General features: G+C 35.1%; 1 protein-coding gene across 6 annotated transcripts in view; it reads left to right on the plus strand.

Moving 5' to 3' along the window:
- DST (dystonin) overlaps window positions 1–13,237 on the plus strand; it is a 283,474-nt gene that overhangs the window by 223,427 nt on the left and 46,810 nt on the right. For 5 of the 6 annotated variants that reach the window (XM_031504425.2, XM_021551192.3, XM_021551193.3 and 2 more), the window contains 8 exons: window positions 108–434; window positions 609–693; window positions 1,851–2,092; window positions 3,051–3,257; window positions 7,036–7,155; window positions 7,338–7,445; window positions 9,213–9,431; window positions 12,405–12,608. In XM_031504425.2, the coding sequence (XP_031360285.2) occupies window positions 108–434; window positions 609–693; window positions 1,851–2,092; window positions 3,051–3,257; window positions 7,036–7,155; window positions 7,338–7,445; window positions 9,213–9,431; window positions 12,405–12,608 (1,512 nt within the window). The remainder of the gene's footprint in view (window positions 1–107; window positions 435–608; window positions 694–1,850; window positions 2,093–3,050; window positions 3,258–7,035; window positions 7,156–7,337; window positions 7,446–9,212; window positions 9,432–12,404; window positions 12,609–13,237) is intronic. The other variant, XM_021551195.3, reaches the window with a different exon arrangement.

Below are 13,237 nucleotides of genomic sequence, written 5' to 3' on the forward strand. Positions count from 1 at the left end.
GCAATATGTCCTTTTTTGTTAAATTTTTATTGAGTTCCACTTAAATTTATTTTACGTTTTTCTGATTTTCTTTTCCATTATTCTTCATTATTTAACATAAAATATAGGCCCTAGAAGATGATGTCCTAGCTCACAATAAGAGTTTACATCAGGCCATTAGTGCTGGTCAGTCTCTAAAGACTATGAGCTCCAGGGAAGATAAAGATATGGTGCAGGAAAAGCTAGATTCTGCTCAGGCACGATACATTGAAATTCAAGAGAAGAGCAACAGCAGATCTGAACTTCTCCGGCAAGCTTTCAGCAATGCTCAGATTTTTGGGGAGGACGAAGTTGAATTGATGAACTGGCTGAATGAAATCCATGATAAACTGAACAAATTGTCAGTCCAAGATTGCAACACAGAATTGCTTGAGAAACAGCACTCTGAATTACTGGTATTTTGATTTCTGTTCATTTCTTATTTAATTCATGTTTTTAATTTGATTTATATCCCCATACATCATTTATTTTCATTAATATGTTTTGTTTAAAATGTCAGTATGCTTATTCTAAATAAAAATAATATATTTTTTTAGGTCTGTGCTAACATAAATGACCTTTATTCATAGGATCTTCAGGAAGAGATTCTTCTTAGAAAACAAAATGTTGATTTGGCTATACAGAATGGGTTAGAGCTTCTCAAGCAAACAACAGGTGAGAACTTCCATAAAACTATAATTTGTCATACTTTTTTTCCTTGTACTTGCCTAAGAAAATTAAAGTGAAGCTTGTAAATATGGTTCATATTTACTGGTTAAAGCAATCATAGTTGTTTATTTTAATAAGGCTTGAGGTCAACCTAGGCTATCTTTTGGGGCCAATTTTACTTTTAATGTAAGTGAGCAAAAGGCCTTTTTTTGCCTGTAGAGAATTTAGCCCTTGAATCCTTTTATTATTTTTAGTGGAAAATTATTCTAGTGAACCTGCATTCCATTCCTAATAGTGAGTTATGGACATTACTCATAATGGAGGGCTGTTTGGCAGTGGACACAGTAAATTCCCTGCAGGCATCCACAGATGAACAAGATATTAGACTACCTATTACTGCAAGGGGAAAGCTTCAGCCATGGGAGCTAATTCTGTGGGAAGAGTTGCATTCCAGTTATACACAGTGTGTCTGTGCTGTAGATCAGCATCTGTCCATATTTTCCTGTACTTACAAAGTTCTTGAACCCTTTGAGATATACATATGTTTGTGCAGGGTGGTATTATCCTTTTCTGTTCCAAACTTTGAGATTACACATATTCTGTGATGAAATCTGAACATTTCTAATATTATGGCTAATAAATTTCAATGCATTGTTTTTCTTTTAGCCTTTTGAGTTTTGTTTCAAATGGACAGCAATGAGGGTGAATTGTGATGTCAAAATCTACTGTAATTGAAAGTCTAGTTAATATGTAGAATTTTTTTTGTTCTTTACATTTTCAGTAACACTTTTATATCTTTTATTTGGCCTTTATAAGAAGTATTGTGAATTTAAGGGTGGATTTTTTACATAAGAACATTTCTGTTTAAAAATGGATTTAACTCCTTAATTTGTAATAGTTCAGTAAAGCAGAAAAAAGACAGCAGGACTGATCCTGAACTGAAGTAAAGTTTGTACCTCTGTGGGTTTTATTTATGGTAGGATAATTTACAACAGTTGAGGATTGGCCTTGTCACTTTGCTTGGGTTATATTATAAATTAAATACTGAAATTTCTGTAATATGTAGAGTTTGGGATTTTAGTTTTTTTGTTGTTGTGGTGGTTTTGATTTTTTTTTTTTTAATATTTGTCATTATGGGAGATAACATTCTTTTCATATTTTAGGTGATGAAGTTGTAATTGTTCAAGATAAACTGGAAGGCATTAAAGCGAGATACAAAGATATTACAAAATTAAGTTCTGATGTATCCAAGACTTTAGAGCAGGCTCTGCAGCTTGCAGGCCAACTGCACTCAACTCATGAGGAACTCTGCAAATGGCTTGATGAAGTAGAGATGGAGTTACTCTCATATGAAACTCAAATACCAAAGGGTGAAGAATTAAGCCAAATACAAGAAAGACAAAAAGTACGTTTTAGAACCTGGAAATCATTTGCTATTCTGTGATTTGGTGAGGTTTTGTGTTAATTCATGCTTGATATGAAATAAATTTTTTAATAACTAATTTTGGCATCAGATCATTTGAATAAGTGTAACAGTAGTTAAGAATCAAACTTTTTCCAGAGTCATCTGTTATAATCACTTATGAAGTTGGGCTGAGGTTTATTTTAGCACAAGAGAAGAACAACATTTTTGTTTTATTCAAGGAGCTACCTAAGACTGGGAAACTTCATAAGCTGTCAAACAAAGTTATTTTAGTTCTTTAGCTGTGGCATGGATAAAATCCTGTAAAATGTCAGCATTTTAAACATATATTACTAATTTTGTTTAACAAGATCTATTAAAAAAAATGCACTGTAAGCTGCATGGTATAGAAAATTTTGACGGTAGAAGATTAAAAAATTTCTATTAAATTTCTTTAATAGATGGGAAGTTCTATACAGGTAAAAGCTTGTTCCTTTATGTGAATATGTGCTTGAAATTTAATCCAATAATTTAGAATTATTGCAGGAATAATTTTAATTCATCATATTTTGCTATATTGCATGCCGATTTCATTTGCTGATTATTTAATTACTTATGGAGCTGCAGTTCAGAACCATCCATTAGTTTTATTTTTTTTGATGCTTCACGAAGTACTAACAATTCTTAGAAAATTTTCAATCATACTGAATGGAGAAATATATTTAGGTTAGATTTTGTGGAAAATTTTCTTAAGAATTACTTACCTTTTTGACAAACAACTTACAGTACCAAAAAGCTAATGCAGTTTAGCTGAAAATAAGTATTCTAATTTATCCCTTTGATTTGTGTGGAAAGCATTTCATGCAGTATTTGAAAGAATGAAAAAACTGCAAACTGTATATTTTGCATTCATATACTGCCATGTTTAAATGGTTTAATTGTTTTAAATGGCCTTTTACAGGAGCTGAAAAAAGAAGCAAAGAACAACAAAGGCTTAGTGGACACTCTGAATGAAGTTGGCAGTGCCTTCCTGGAGCTGGTGCCATGGAGGGCCAGAGAGGGGCTGGACAAGATGATAACGGAGGACAATGAACGTTACAGATTAGTGAGTGACACGATCTCTCAGAAGGTGGATGAGATCGATGCTGCCTTCCTGAGATCCCAGCAGGTACTGAAAACTGTTCTTTGGACAGTAACAGTCTCTGGATGTGTGTACTTCAACAAAAGCTGTCCTTCAATAATGTTGCCAAAAGTTTGTTATGTTTGAGCAGCAAAAGGCCCATTTGAAATGGGATTCCAGTGTTAAAATATGAATGCCAAAAATCTGTTAATCTGTACTTTGCTGTAGTTGTCACCCTTTTTGTTGATGCAAACACCAATATTTTAGCTAAAATTGCTGTTAGTAACCTGTGGCTCCTTAGGTCAGAGTTTGCTTAAAAACTGAATGGCCCACATCTTTTGTGCATCATGTGTTAAGTAAAATATGGTCCAAGATCTTGAGCCACCTTTTCTGGAGATGACACTGATATTGCTAGGTTGGCCATGCCTTTTAGCATCTGCCAATTGTTTATCTCCTCTGCACATTAGACCATTAAAAGCTGGATGACCTTGTTTGCTTAAACAAGTAGGGAGGATTTAAATATTTTTTATTTTGCATTTTTATTAATATCCTAAATCCTTTTATTAATATCCTCAATACTTTTGTTCCTGGGGTGCAAAACCTGAGTTATTTAATATGTGGAAGTTTCTATACATGCACAGAAGTATATGTGGATGCACTTTGAGAACTGGGCTCTAATTTTGTTACTAAATAGTCTCGTATTTAAGCCACCTTATAAATGCATTGTGGAAACACAGTTGTCCAGTTCAGGCATACAAATATTGGAGATTTCTCCTTTTGCTGTATAGTTCACTTAAACACTTGTAAGAGGACAAGGAGAAAGCATGTGATAATTTCAAAATTTGCTAAAAGCTGACTAAAAGAGGCAGTAAATCAGATTTTCTTCTAAGTGAGCCTAAAAATAACTACAAGTTTCTTTTTAAGAGTTTTGATAATTAATATTTTCTCATCTCATTAACCTAATCCTCAAAAGTGAAGGGTGATTTTTATTTTATTTTTTTAATGAGTGATAATGAGTGAGATAGGAGATTATATTATTGGCTCTCCTTCAGATTTTCTGAATTCCATGAGTATGCTGCATCGTCTAGCATAAGTTGATCAGTTTCAGGTCCAGATATGAAAAGTCCAGCGCCTTTATTCCACTAGCTTATGTTGCAAGGCCATGTTGCACTCTAATCCTGCATACCCCTAACCTCTACTTCAGCACATCATCACAATAAACTCCTATACACCATGTCCCTGTGATAAATTTTGGGTGGCTTAATGTGCTTCCAGTAAAGGATAAGATACTTCCCATTCAGCTATGCAAAATAAAAGCATTTTTGAAGAAGTTTGCCCTGTGGCAACTTGTTGAAGTGCCTATACTCTTAAGTTTTGGCTGAAGGACAAAGCTGCTGAGAGTACAAGGCTTTGGTAGGAGTAAGTGTGGGTTTCTTGTGAGACGTTCCTGGACCAAGTTGAGGAATGCAGCAAGAAACACAGATGATTAAGCAGAATAGCTTCATATTGTGAATGGAAGCTGGAAGAATAATAGACAAATGCAATGTCCAGGGTTTTTAACTACCTGGGCAAAATGGTCTCAGGCTGATAATAAATTCAGCTGCATGGTTTAGTCTTTATTTCTCAAGCCTGAAGGCCTTGATGAGGTCCTCTAGTGAAGGAGTCCTATATAGAAACACAAGGTCATATTCTACCTGTTCTTCACTCTAAAGCAGCCTTAGAGAGTGCTTTAGAAAGCATTCATGGAGAAAATCACAGCATCATCATATTCAGAAGTCAATCATTCCTGATCAGAAGAAAATGTACCACAGTGAACTATGCTTGGTTAAAATGGATGGGTATTAAGTAGATGATTTTATAGTGACTCCAAGTGTAGCTGAGGGCTCATAAGTAACTGCCATGTGTAATGGGAAGAAAACAATTCAAATTTTGGATGCAGAGAGTGCCAATTTTATGCTTTTTATTCCTTAATGTTGTTTTTAAGCATCATGAATTGGAAATCCTATACCTTTAGCAAATTGAGTTTAGAGTTTTCCCTTCCTCATTACTATTTAACTTAGAAGTTTCAGTGCCATGCCTTGATTTTGTTATTTCCATGAAATATTTCCTTAGTTACTTACATACCCATTAATATTTGGTATCAGGAAGTCACACTGCAGTTAGTTTGTGCATCTAACTCATTTGAAATCATCTTCTCCCTTTCAGTCGTAAATAGATGGACATCTGAAGGCCTTGATTGTGAACTGTACTTCCTAAAGCCAGGATTTAACTAGCCCTGGTGCATGTGATTCATGCTAGTGTTTACAGTACTGATTATTTCAGAACATACCTTTCTAGTAGGATGTCACAATGTTTAGGACAAATCTTACTTTCTGTAACTTTAAATGAGAAATGACATATACTGAAAAAGAATGTTCTGCTCTTTCATGTAACAAGTGGATTATAAATGCTGAAGAAGACTTGACTCACAAAGAATGAAATCTCAGGATTATTTCTTTCAATTTGTGGGACTCATGATGAACCATTAAGACAAGCCTGTGTTAGTGACTAAAGTGAATTCCAATTATATTAAGGAGCAGGGTTGTTATGGACTACAGCCATAAAAGCAAGTGTAAAGGCACATCGTATTTTAAAGACCCATCATATTTAAGTTTAAAGGCACATCATATTTTAAAGACAAGTGGGACTGAGAGTGTTCAGAAGAAGATTTCTGGGGAAAGTGTGTGGCATCAACAACACAAGTAGCAGGTTCTGACCTAAAACATCCTGACAATTTTCACAGTAACACGGGGCTATATTACAGTTCAGGTAATTTTGGAAAGGGGGCAGAGTTTTAATGAATTTAGCAACTAAATTCTTATTTAGTTTCTAGATATGTTTCTATATAATTTCTACAATGTGCATCTGATACATCCCATCTAATATTTCTCTATGGCTTAGGCTCAAAGTTACCCTGGTTGAGTACTGCTACATGTGCGTGCTAAAATGTGTGCCTATAAACTTGTTCTGAAGAGAGAATGTATTGCTTTTGTTTTTTGTTTTTTGTTTTTTTTTTAATTTGCTCTCACATTTCAGAAGACTTAGATTCCCACATTCTTCTTTTCATGCCTTTCTTTGCAAATTAGTAAGAAACTAATTTCATTATATTAGTGCTTTTAGGAAATTTCTGAAACACTTAAATGTTGACTATTGTAGTCAGAAGTTAATCTAAAAGTCAGAAAGAAGAAAAAGGACTGGCTGTATCCAAATGCTCAAAAAAAAAAAAAAAGAATTTTGCATTTAATCTGAGTCCTAGATCTGGATGAAATCCTGTCTTCTCTAAATTCTGTGAGGTTTTTGCACTAACTTTGCTGAACTGTGATTGTTTTGCCTTGATCATTTAATACCAAAGCAGCTCTTCAGATTAATAGGGCAACATCTAACAACTGTGTCTCAGGATAATTGTAACACTAGCAGTAATAATAAACACAGAGATGGAAAAGACATTTAAAAGTAGAATAAAATGAAAACAAGCAGTCTAGTTAAAACTCTGAGATTATAATCCTTTTTTATTCCCTTATAACTGTTAGAGAGCTGTAGGCTTTGGAAAAAAGTATTTGCTTCTGTTGCTTTGTCATGCTTATGAATTAAGCTGCTTGTATTAAAATTCCTCAGAACCATTTTGGGCATTGTATTTAATTTCTATAAAAATCTCAATGGAAATTTAATAGCTATCTTTCTGAAAATTCAAAAATACACTGTTTAATTTTCCTTAAAATTTTTGAAACTGTTGTTCTAATTTCATATCTGTAGAACTGCTGAACTAATTCTTGTCTCCCTCACTTAGTTTGATCAAGCAGCTGATGCTGAATTTGCCTGGATTGCAGAAACAGAAAAGAAACTGATGTCTCTGGGTGATATTAGGCTTGAGCAAGACCAGACCACTGCTCAGCTGCAAGTTCAAAAGGTAAAAGAAATGCATTTCCAACTGTCATGTTAATTATTGGCCGGTACACTCTCCATCTAGAGAATGTACTGGCATGATTTAATTTTCAATCCAATCATAATGAATGCATTTCAAAACCAGCTTTTTCTCCAAATACTTTTTAAAAAAAATATTATTCTTACCAACTTTTATTGTATTTCAAGGCTTTTACCATGGAGATTTTAAGGCACAAAGATACTATAGATGAACTTGTTAAATCTGGGGATAAGATTATGAAGTCATGCGCTGAAGAAGAGAAACAGATGATGAAGGTAAAGTTCCTTAAATTGCAGCTACAGCAGTAGATATGCAGACAATATACAAGTAGAAGGATTCCTATTGTGTCTTTATAAAAATACAAATGAAAAAGCATTAATTACAGTCACTTCCTGTCTGAGGATTGTAGTGCTAGAGGAAATGCTGTTGTCCTTCAGGATGTTAAAAGAACAAAAGCTGTGTACTTGCTTCTTTGCCTGACACTAATTTGGAGCTCCATTTATCATCTTCATCCATAGTAAATAGTATTTTAGCCTATAGATGACTGGAGTAAAGAGGTGTTAGTCATCTAGGTTGATGTGTGGAATCTGGCAGTTTATCTTCTGAGTTCTTTTGGGTCAGTGGTGCTGTGGGCGTGAGCATTTCTGTTCTGAATTCAATGGCTCTGCACCTCAGTGTCAGCCTTTACTTTCATTTCTGCTGATTTCCATGTAGACCTTGCTTGCCAAGATTATTGCATCCTGTCACAGCCCATGAAAGGCATTCTTATGACTTTGTTTATTACACACAAACGGCCCAATGTCAGGGCTGCAAACATGTAGAGAAGGATTTTTCATGTTGGCATTTAGGAAGGATTAGTTGTGGGATTGGGATTTTTTGCTAAATTACAGTGAGGCTGGATATATTGTGTAGATTCAGTCCTTTGAATCCATAAAAAACAAAGTTTCAGTAATTGTGCTCTGCTGCAGGATCTCTGAATAAATTTTATTTGATCTTAAGTATATTTAAAATGCATGAGGTGTTCTGCCTGTGAAGCTGTAGTCATAAGGCAGAGCAGTTTTGTGTAAGTCTCTACTAAATATTTTTATTTGTCAAAAGTACTGTATAGCTGTGTGTTAAGGTTATGTTCTGTCCTCTGGATAGCATCTCTGTACTTAATTTACATGCAAGACATAACAAATGAAAGGATAGCTTGTTCTGCCAAAAGGGAAAAAAAAAAAGCTTCTTCATATTCAATGTCTTGCTTATATGAAGTTTTTCCAAGGCTTGGATTTCTGTGCATTGTCATATATAATATTTCATAAACATGATAACATGGGCAGTTTTCCACAGGAAAAATATAGCTAGTTGATACTTTCATTTATTATTACATGCCCAAATACATTAAATTAGTAATGTTATTACTGAAATTAGTAATGCTACTACTAAAAATAGCCTTATAGTTCTATCACTATTATCTGTGTTATTAATGGTAATACATTCTCTTTAGGTAATGCATGCTAACCTGGAAAATAGTGTTTTGTAGTTTCTGTTGCAAGTCTGTAAATGACAGTCGCAACAATATATCCTATTATCTTGCCAGAATGGAAAAGAACCCTCTTCCCCCCCCCCCCCCCCCAGAAAAACACCAAACTAAATTAAACATCCAACAGATTTTGTGTATTTTTCCTCTTGCTTTGATTCAGAAATGCTGTGGAAAACTTAGTTTCTGCCAAGTGTCACTGAAGATGTCTGCAGTAAGGAAGTTGGGCTAAGATCTGTAGTCAAATCATTTGCAGCTTGACTAGAAGCCCTATGAATAAAGTGTCATTTGTAAATATCAGGATTGTTAAATGTATTCTAATTATTTTGCAAGTACTCTGTCAAAGTCTGGTATCCCTCTTTGTTGATTCTGTCCACCTTAAACAGTGATACTGTAGAAACATCAAAATTGAAATTTTATTCACCATGAATTGATGCTAAAATTATCAAAGAATGTTTGGAAATTAAGGTAAGAGACACATGGAAAAACATACTTTTTTAAAATTAATATTATTTTACAGAAAAAGATTGAAAGCCTATTACAGAAATATGATCAAGTCTGTCAAATGAACTCAGAGAGAAACCTCCAGCTGGAACGGGCTCAGTCCCTAGTTAACCAGTTCTGGGAGACTTATGAAGAGCTTTGGCCATGGTTAACTGAAACAGAAATGATCATCTCTCAGCTTCCTGCACCAGCCCTTGAATATGAAACCTTAAAGCAGCAACAAGAAGAACACAGGGTAAGCATTTTGCCAGTTTTGAAAAATAAAGTGTTAAATATTAGGAAGTGTTTTGCTTATAACTGTGGAGTACTCTGCAAAATTCTTAAAACTGAAAGAGATATTCTTCTGTTGAAAAAAAAATTAAAATAATAATAAAAATTATATACATTTTCAGTAATTTCTCTACTGTTTACCAAACTGTACATGTAAGCAAGATCTCTGGGGATGGTAGCAAGTAATGTATAAGCATAAAAGAGGGCTAAAGGGTAACGATTGCCATTGTATTGAGAGAATTGAATACATAAAAGTTATTAGTTATTAGTTAAGGTGTATATTTAAAAGTACCTATTAATGCCAGTATTGGAACAAACCAAAACAGAAACAGAAAGATATGGGATGTTGAGCCAGAAACAAAAGGGGGGTACAGTCTGTACAGATCTGGACATATGCTGATCTTATGCATGTATTAAAAATCTGGCTTTTGTTTTGTTGGTAACATTGAAACTAAACTTAGCTGAGTAAGGAAGATGAGCAATTAGAGGGCCAAGAATTGATTGCTTGGCTACCAGTCCCATAGTAATTTATCATGTCAAGAATGTTTATTGTGTAATAATTAAAATAAATAATTGTTTACCATAGCATCACAAAATAGAGGTGATGTTGTAGACTGGCCACTGTATGGCTATAAATCAGTTTGGATAAAAATTGAGGTGTTTCATAGGTGACTGCTAGTATCACATGGAATCAGATGCATCCCACTGAGGTTAAGAACCTGCATGTTTTGGCAGATGCAAAACCTGCATGGCCACTGGAGATACCTGTTTCTCCCTGCTAAGCATGGAGTAACTAATGTTTATTTTTTGTTTTTTGTTTTTTTAATTTTAGCTGCCTCCATTAAGTGACTCAAGATAGATAGCATGAGCCCTGGCTTCAAAGTCTTGTTTACTTTGAGACCAGCTAATGAAATGTGCCACTCTTATGTACTGGTAAACACCAGGTTCACTCATTTGTCTTCCTATTAGGTCCAGAATGAACAAACATGTTCTGTTAAGACTAGCTACATAACATAAGCTTTACAAACTACCTTGATTAGTCACTGTGAACCATATCATGCTTGCTTTACTTGCAGGATTGTTCCTCATGTACTTTAATCATGCTCCTTCTATGAGAAGCCTTTCAGATGAGTTTCTATTTTTGCATTTTCCCCAGGCTATGCCATTAGCTGAGATTTGTTTGTTAAATAGAAGATTAATGTCAGGCACTTTTAACACGTAATCTGCTCTGAAACACTTGTTTGCTAGAATTGTTTATCCAATAGTAGATCATGGAGAAGACCAAATAATTTGTTGTTCTGTTAAAAAGAAGAAGAAGAAAAAAGGTAGCTCTCAAATGTGAATGAGAACCTAATGTTTCTGTTCTGATGTATTTACTGATGACTATCTTTGTTCCAAGTTGTGGAATTCATAGACTTTAGACTTGATTCTATGTGAGTAACATGCAGTTAGTTTGGTTTGAAATGAGCTGTTGGCAGAGTATTAGCATAAGGTTTAGACCCAGAAATGTGCACTCTTGTGGCCTTGTGTCAGGTCATCTCTTTGTGCTCAAAAGTAAACCATACAAAATTATTTTCTAAAAATTTTCAGACTGTTCTTAAAATCTCCTTTTCCTCTTCTAAGCTAATCAACATTTTTTTTTTCTTGTGGCAGGGTGTAGAAATTAAGTTACATTCAAAATAAATAGTACAATTAGGGGGTTGGGGGGTTATTTTAATTTGTTTTGTCACTGGGGGACTGAAGAGTTGTGTCACTTTCAGTCTCCTCAATGTCTCCTCTTCTGGGGAGGAGCAAGGAAGAAAGCCAGCATCTGGATTCCTTTTTAAGGGAAGGACTGTAGTAAAGAGAGGAGAACTTATTTACACTGAGACTGATACAGGCTCTTTTCTGGGTCTTCATTAATTTAAACAAACTCTCAGCTGGAAGGAGCAGTGGATGTACTTCTCATGTTCCTGCACTGGAGCTATTGGATAGAAACACATGGAGTTCACAGCACTGAGAGGGACGGTGCCTCACAAGACTAGGACTTTTCTGAAAAGAGAGGAATGAGAAAGTAAATAAAATTTAGGGATGGAGGAAAGGATGGGGCTACTCACACAAACAAAACCCTTTCCCTTTTCTCAGTTCTATGGGTGCAAGCAAGAAAAATCTGAAATCCTCCGACAACTTGGAAGACACCTTGTGATATTTCACTTCCACAAGCCCCTGCACAGTTTTTGCTTCTGGGGTGGATGATGAGAGAGAATAGACAGCCGAGATCAAATATAATGCACTTACTAATTACTTGTTAAACATTGTGCAAGTTAAATAATAGTGCTGTTATAAAGACAGAAGGGTCTTGTGGCCTGAAGTGAAGATGGATAAACAGGGTTGATAGGTCTCTACTGATGACCCTTGCTTGTCCTTTTGCCTTTTTCACTGATTTTTTTGACCCTCCCTTGTGCTGGTTTCCAGTTCTTAAATCAAGCATAATTTCAATTAATTTTCTCGCAATGCTGGTCCCTCTTTCTGTGATGCTCTTCAATGAAAGGCTTTGCAGCATGTGACCAATATCAACATGAAAAGTATATATGTGATGGCGTTACACCCATGTCTGGAATATCGTTGTCCTTTCTGTCATTATAGGTACTAAATATGATGGGCAATGTCTGTTGTTAGCATCATATGCATAATTAGCATTTTACATTCTGCCTGTAATCATATGTCCTGCCAGAGTGTTTCCAGTGTGTCTTTAGTTCTGATGTTTTATGCCTGGATAGTTCTGTGTTGGAGTAAGAATGATCACTGGCAAAGCAGTCATTAGCTTTATTTCTGCTTTACATTAAGACGAAAGGCATTTGTTTGGAATTTCTTGCCAGCTGGATGTGTTGGAAGTGTGGACAGTTGTAATGTGGTGGTGCAAGCATAAGAAACTGATAAGTTGTTTCATTTGTTATAGCAACTGCGTGAGCTGATTGCTGAGCACAAGCCTCATATAGATAAGATGAACAAAACTGGGCCTCAGTTGCTGGAGCTGAGCCCAGGAGAAGGCTTTTCTATCCAAGAGAAATATGTGGCAGCTGACACCCTTTACAGTAAAATTAAGGAAGATGTCAAAAAGCGAGCACTGGCACTGGATGAAGCCATTTCTCAGTGTACCCAGGTATCAATTAAGGTTTAAAGTATAATTGGGTTCATTCAATGGAAAAATACACATTGTCATCTTACATGGTTATATCAAGACTAAACTACTGTTTCATCTGGATTTTTCAACCTAATGGTCTGTGAATGTTCATATCACCGCTAATGGTATTGATTTTTCTATATCTCGAGCAGTTATAATTTTATATATTGGTCAGTATTATGACTTTGCAGCCACTGAAAAATGTTACAGCTGCTTAACTTTGAAGTAAAACTAGTGGTCTAAAAATGTGGGATTTTATTTTCACTTTTGTTTTATCTTACTGGTCTGTTGCTAGCTGATGCTTCATCTGTAAACAAATATTAATTTTGATCAGTTAACTTGGGTATAGTTATTTCTAGAAATTAGCAGCTGTAGTTAACAGTTGTCAGTGGAACTAGTGGGTAGTTTAGCAGTGGTAGTGGCACTGGCTCTTTGCTGCAGACTCCAAAGAAGGTAACAAACGTGCTGAAACTGTTACAGAAAAGTATTGCCGGGAAACTTAGATTTCACACAATGTCATCAGTATGAAACTCAGGTCAAGTCCACAAAAGCTGCATATTCTAGCTTCATCAGCCAATGAAATGAACTTCAGTAGAGTATTGTCAAAT

The sequence above is a fragment of the Lonchura striata genome, chromosome 3, assembly GCF_046129695.1.
Source record: "Lonchura striata isolate bLonStr1 chromosome 3, bLonStr1.mat, whole genome shotgun sequence".
Taxonomy (NCBI): domain Eukaryota; kingdom Metazoa; phylum Chordata; class Aves; order Passeriformes; family Estrildidae; genus Lonchura; species Lonchura striata.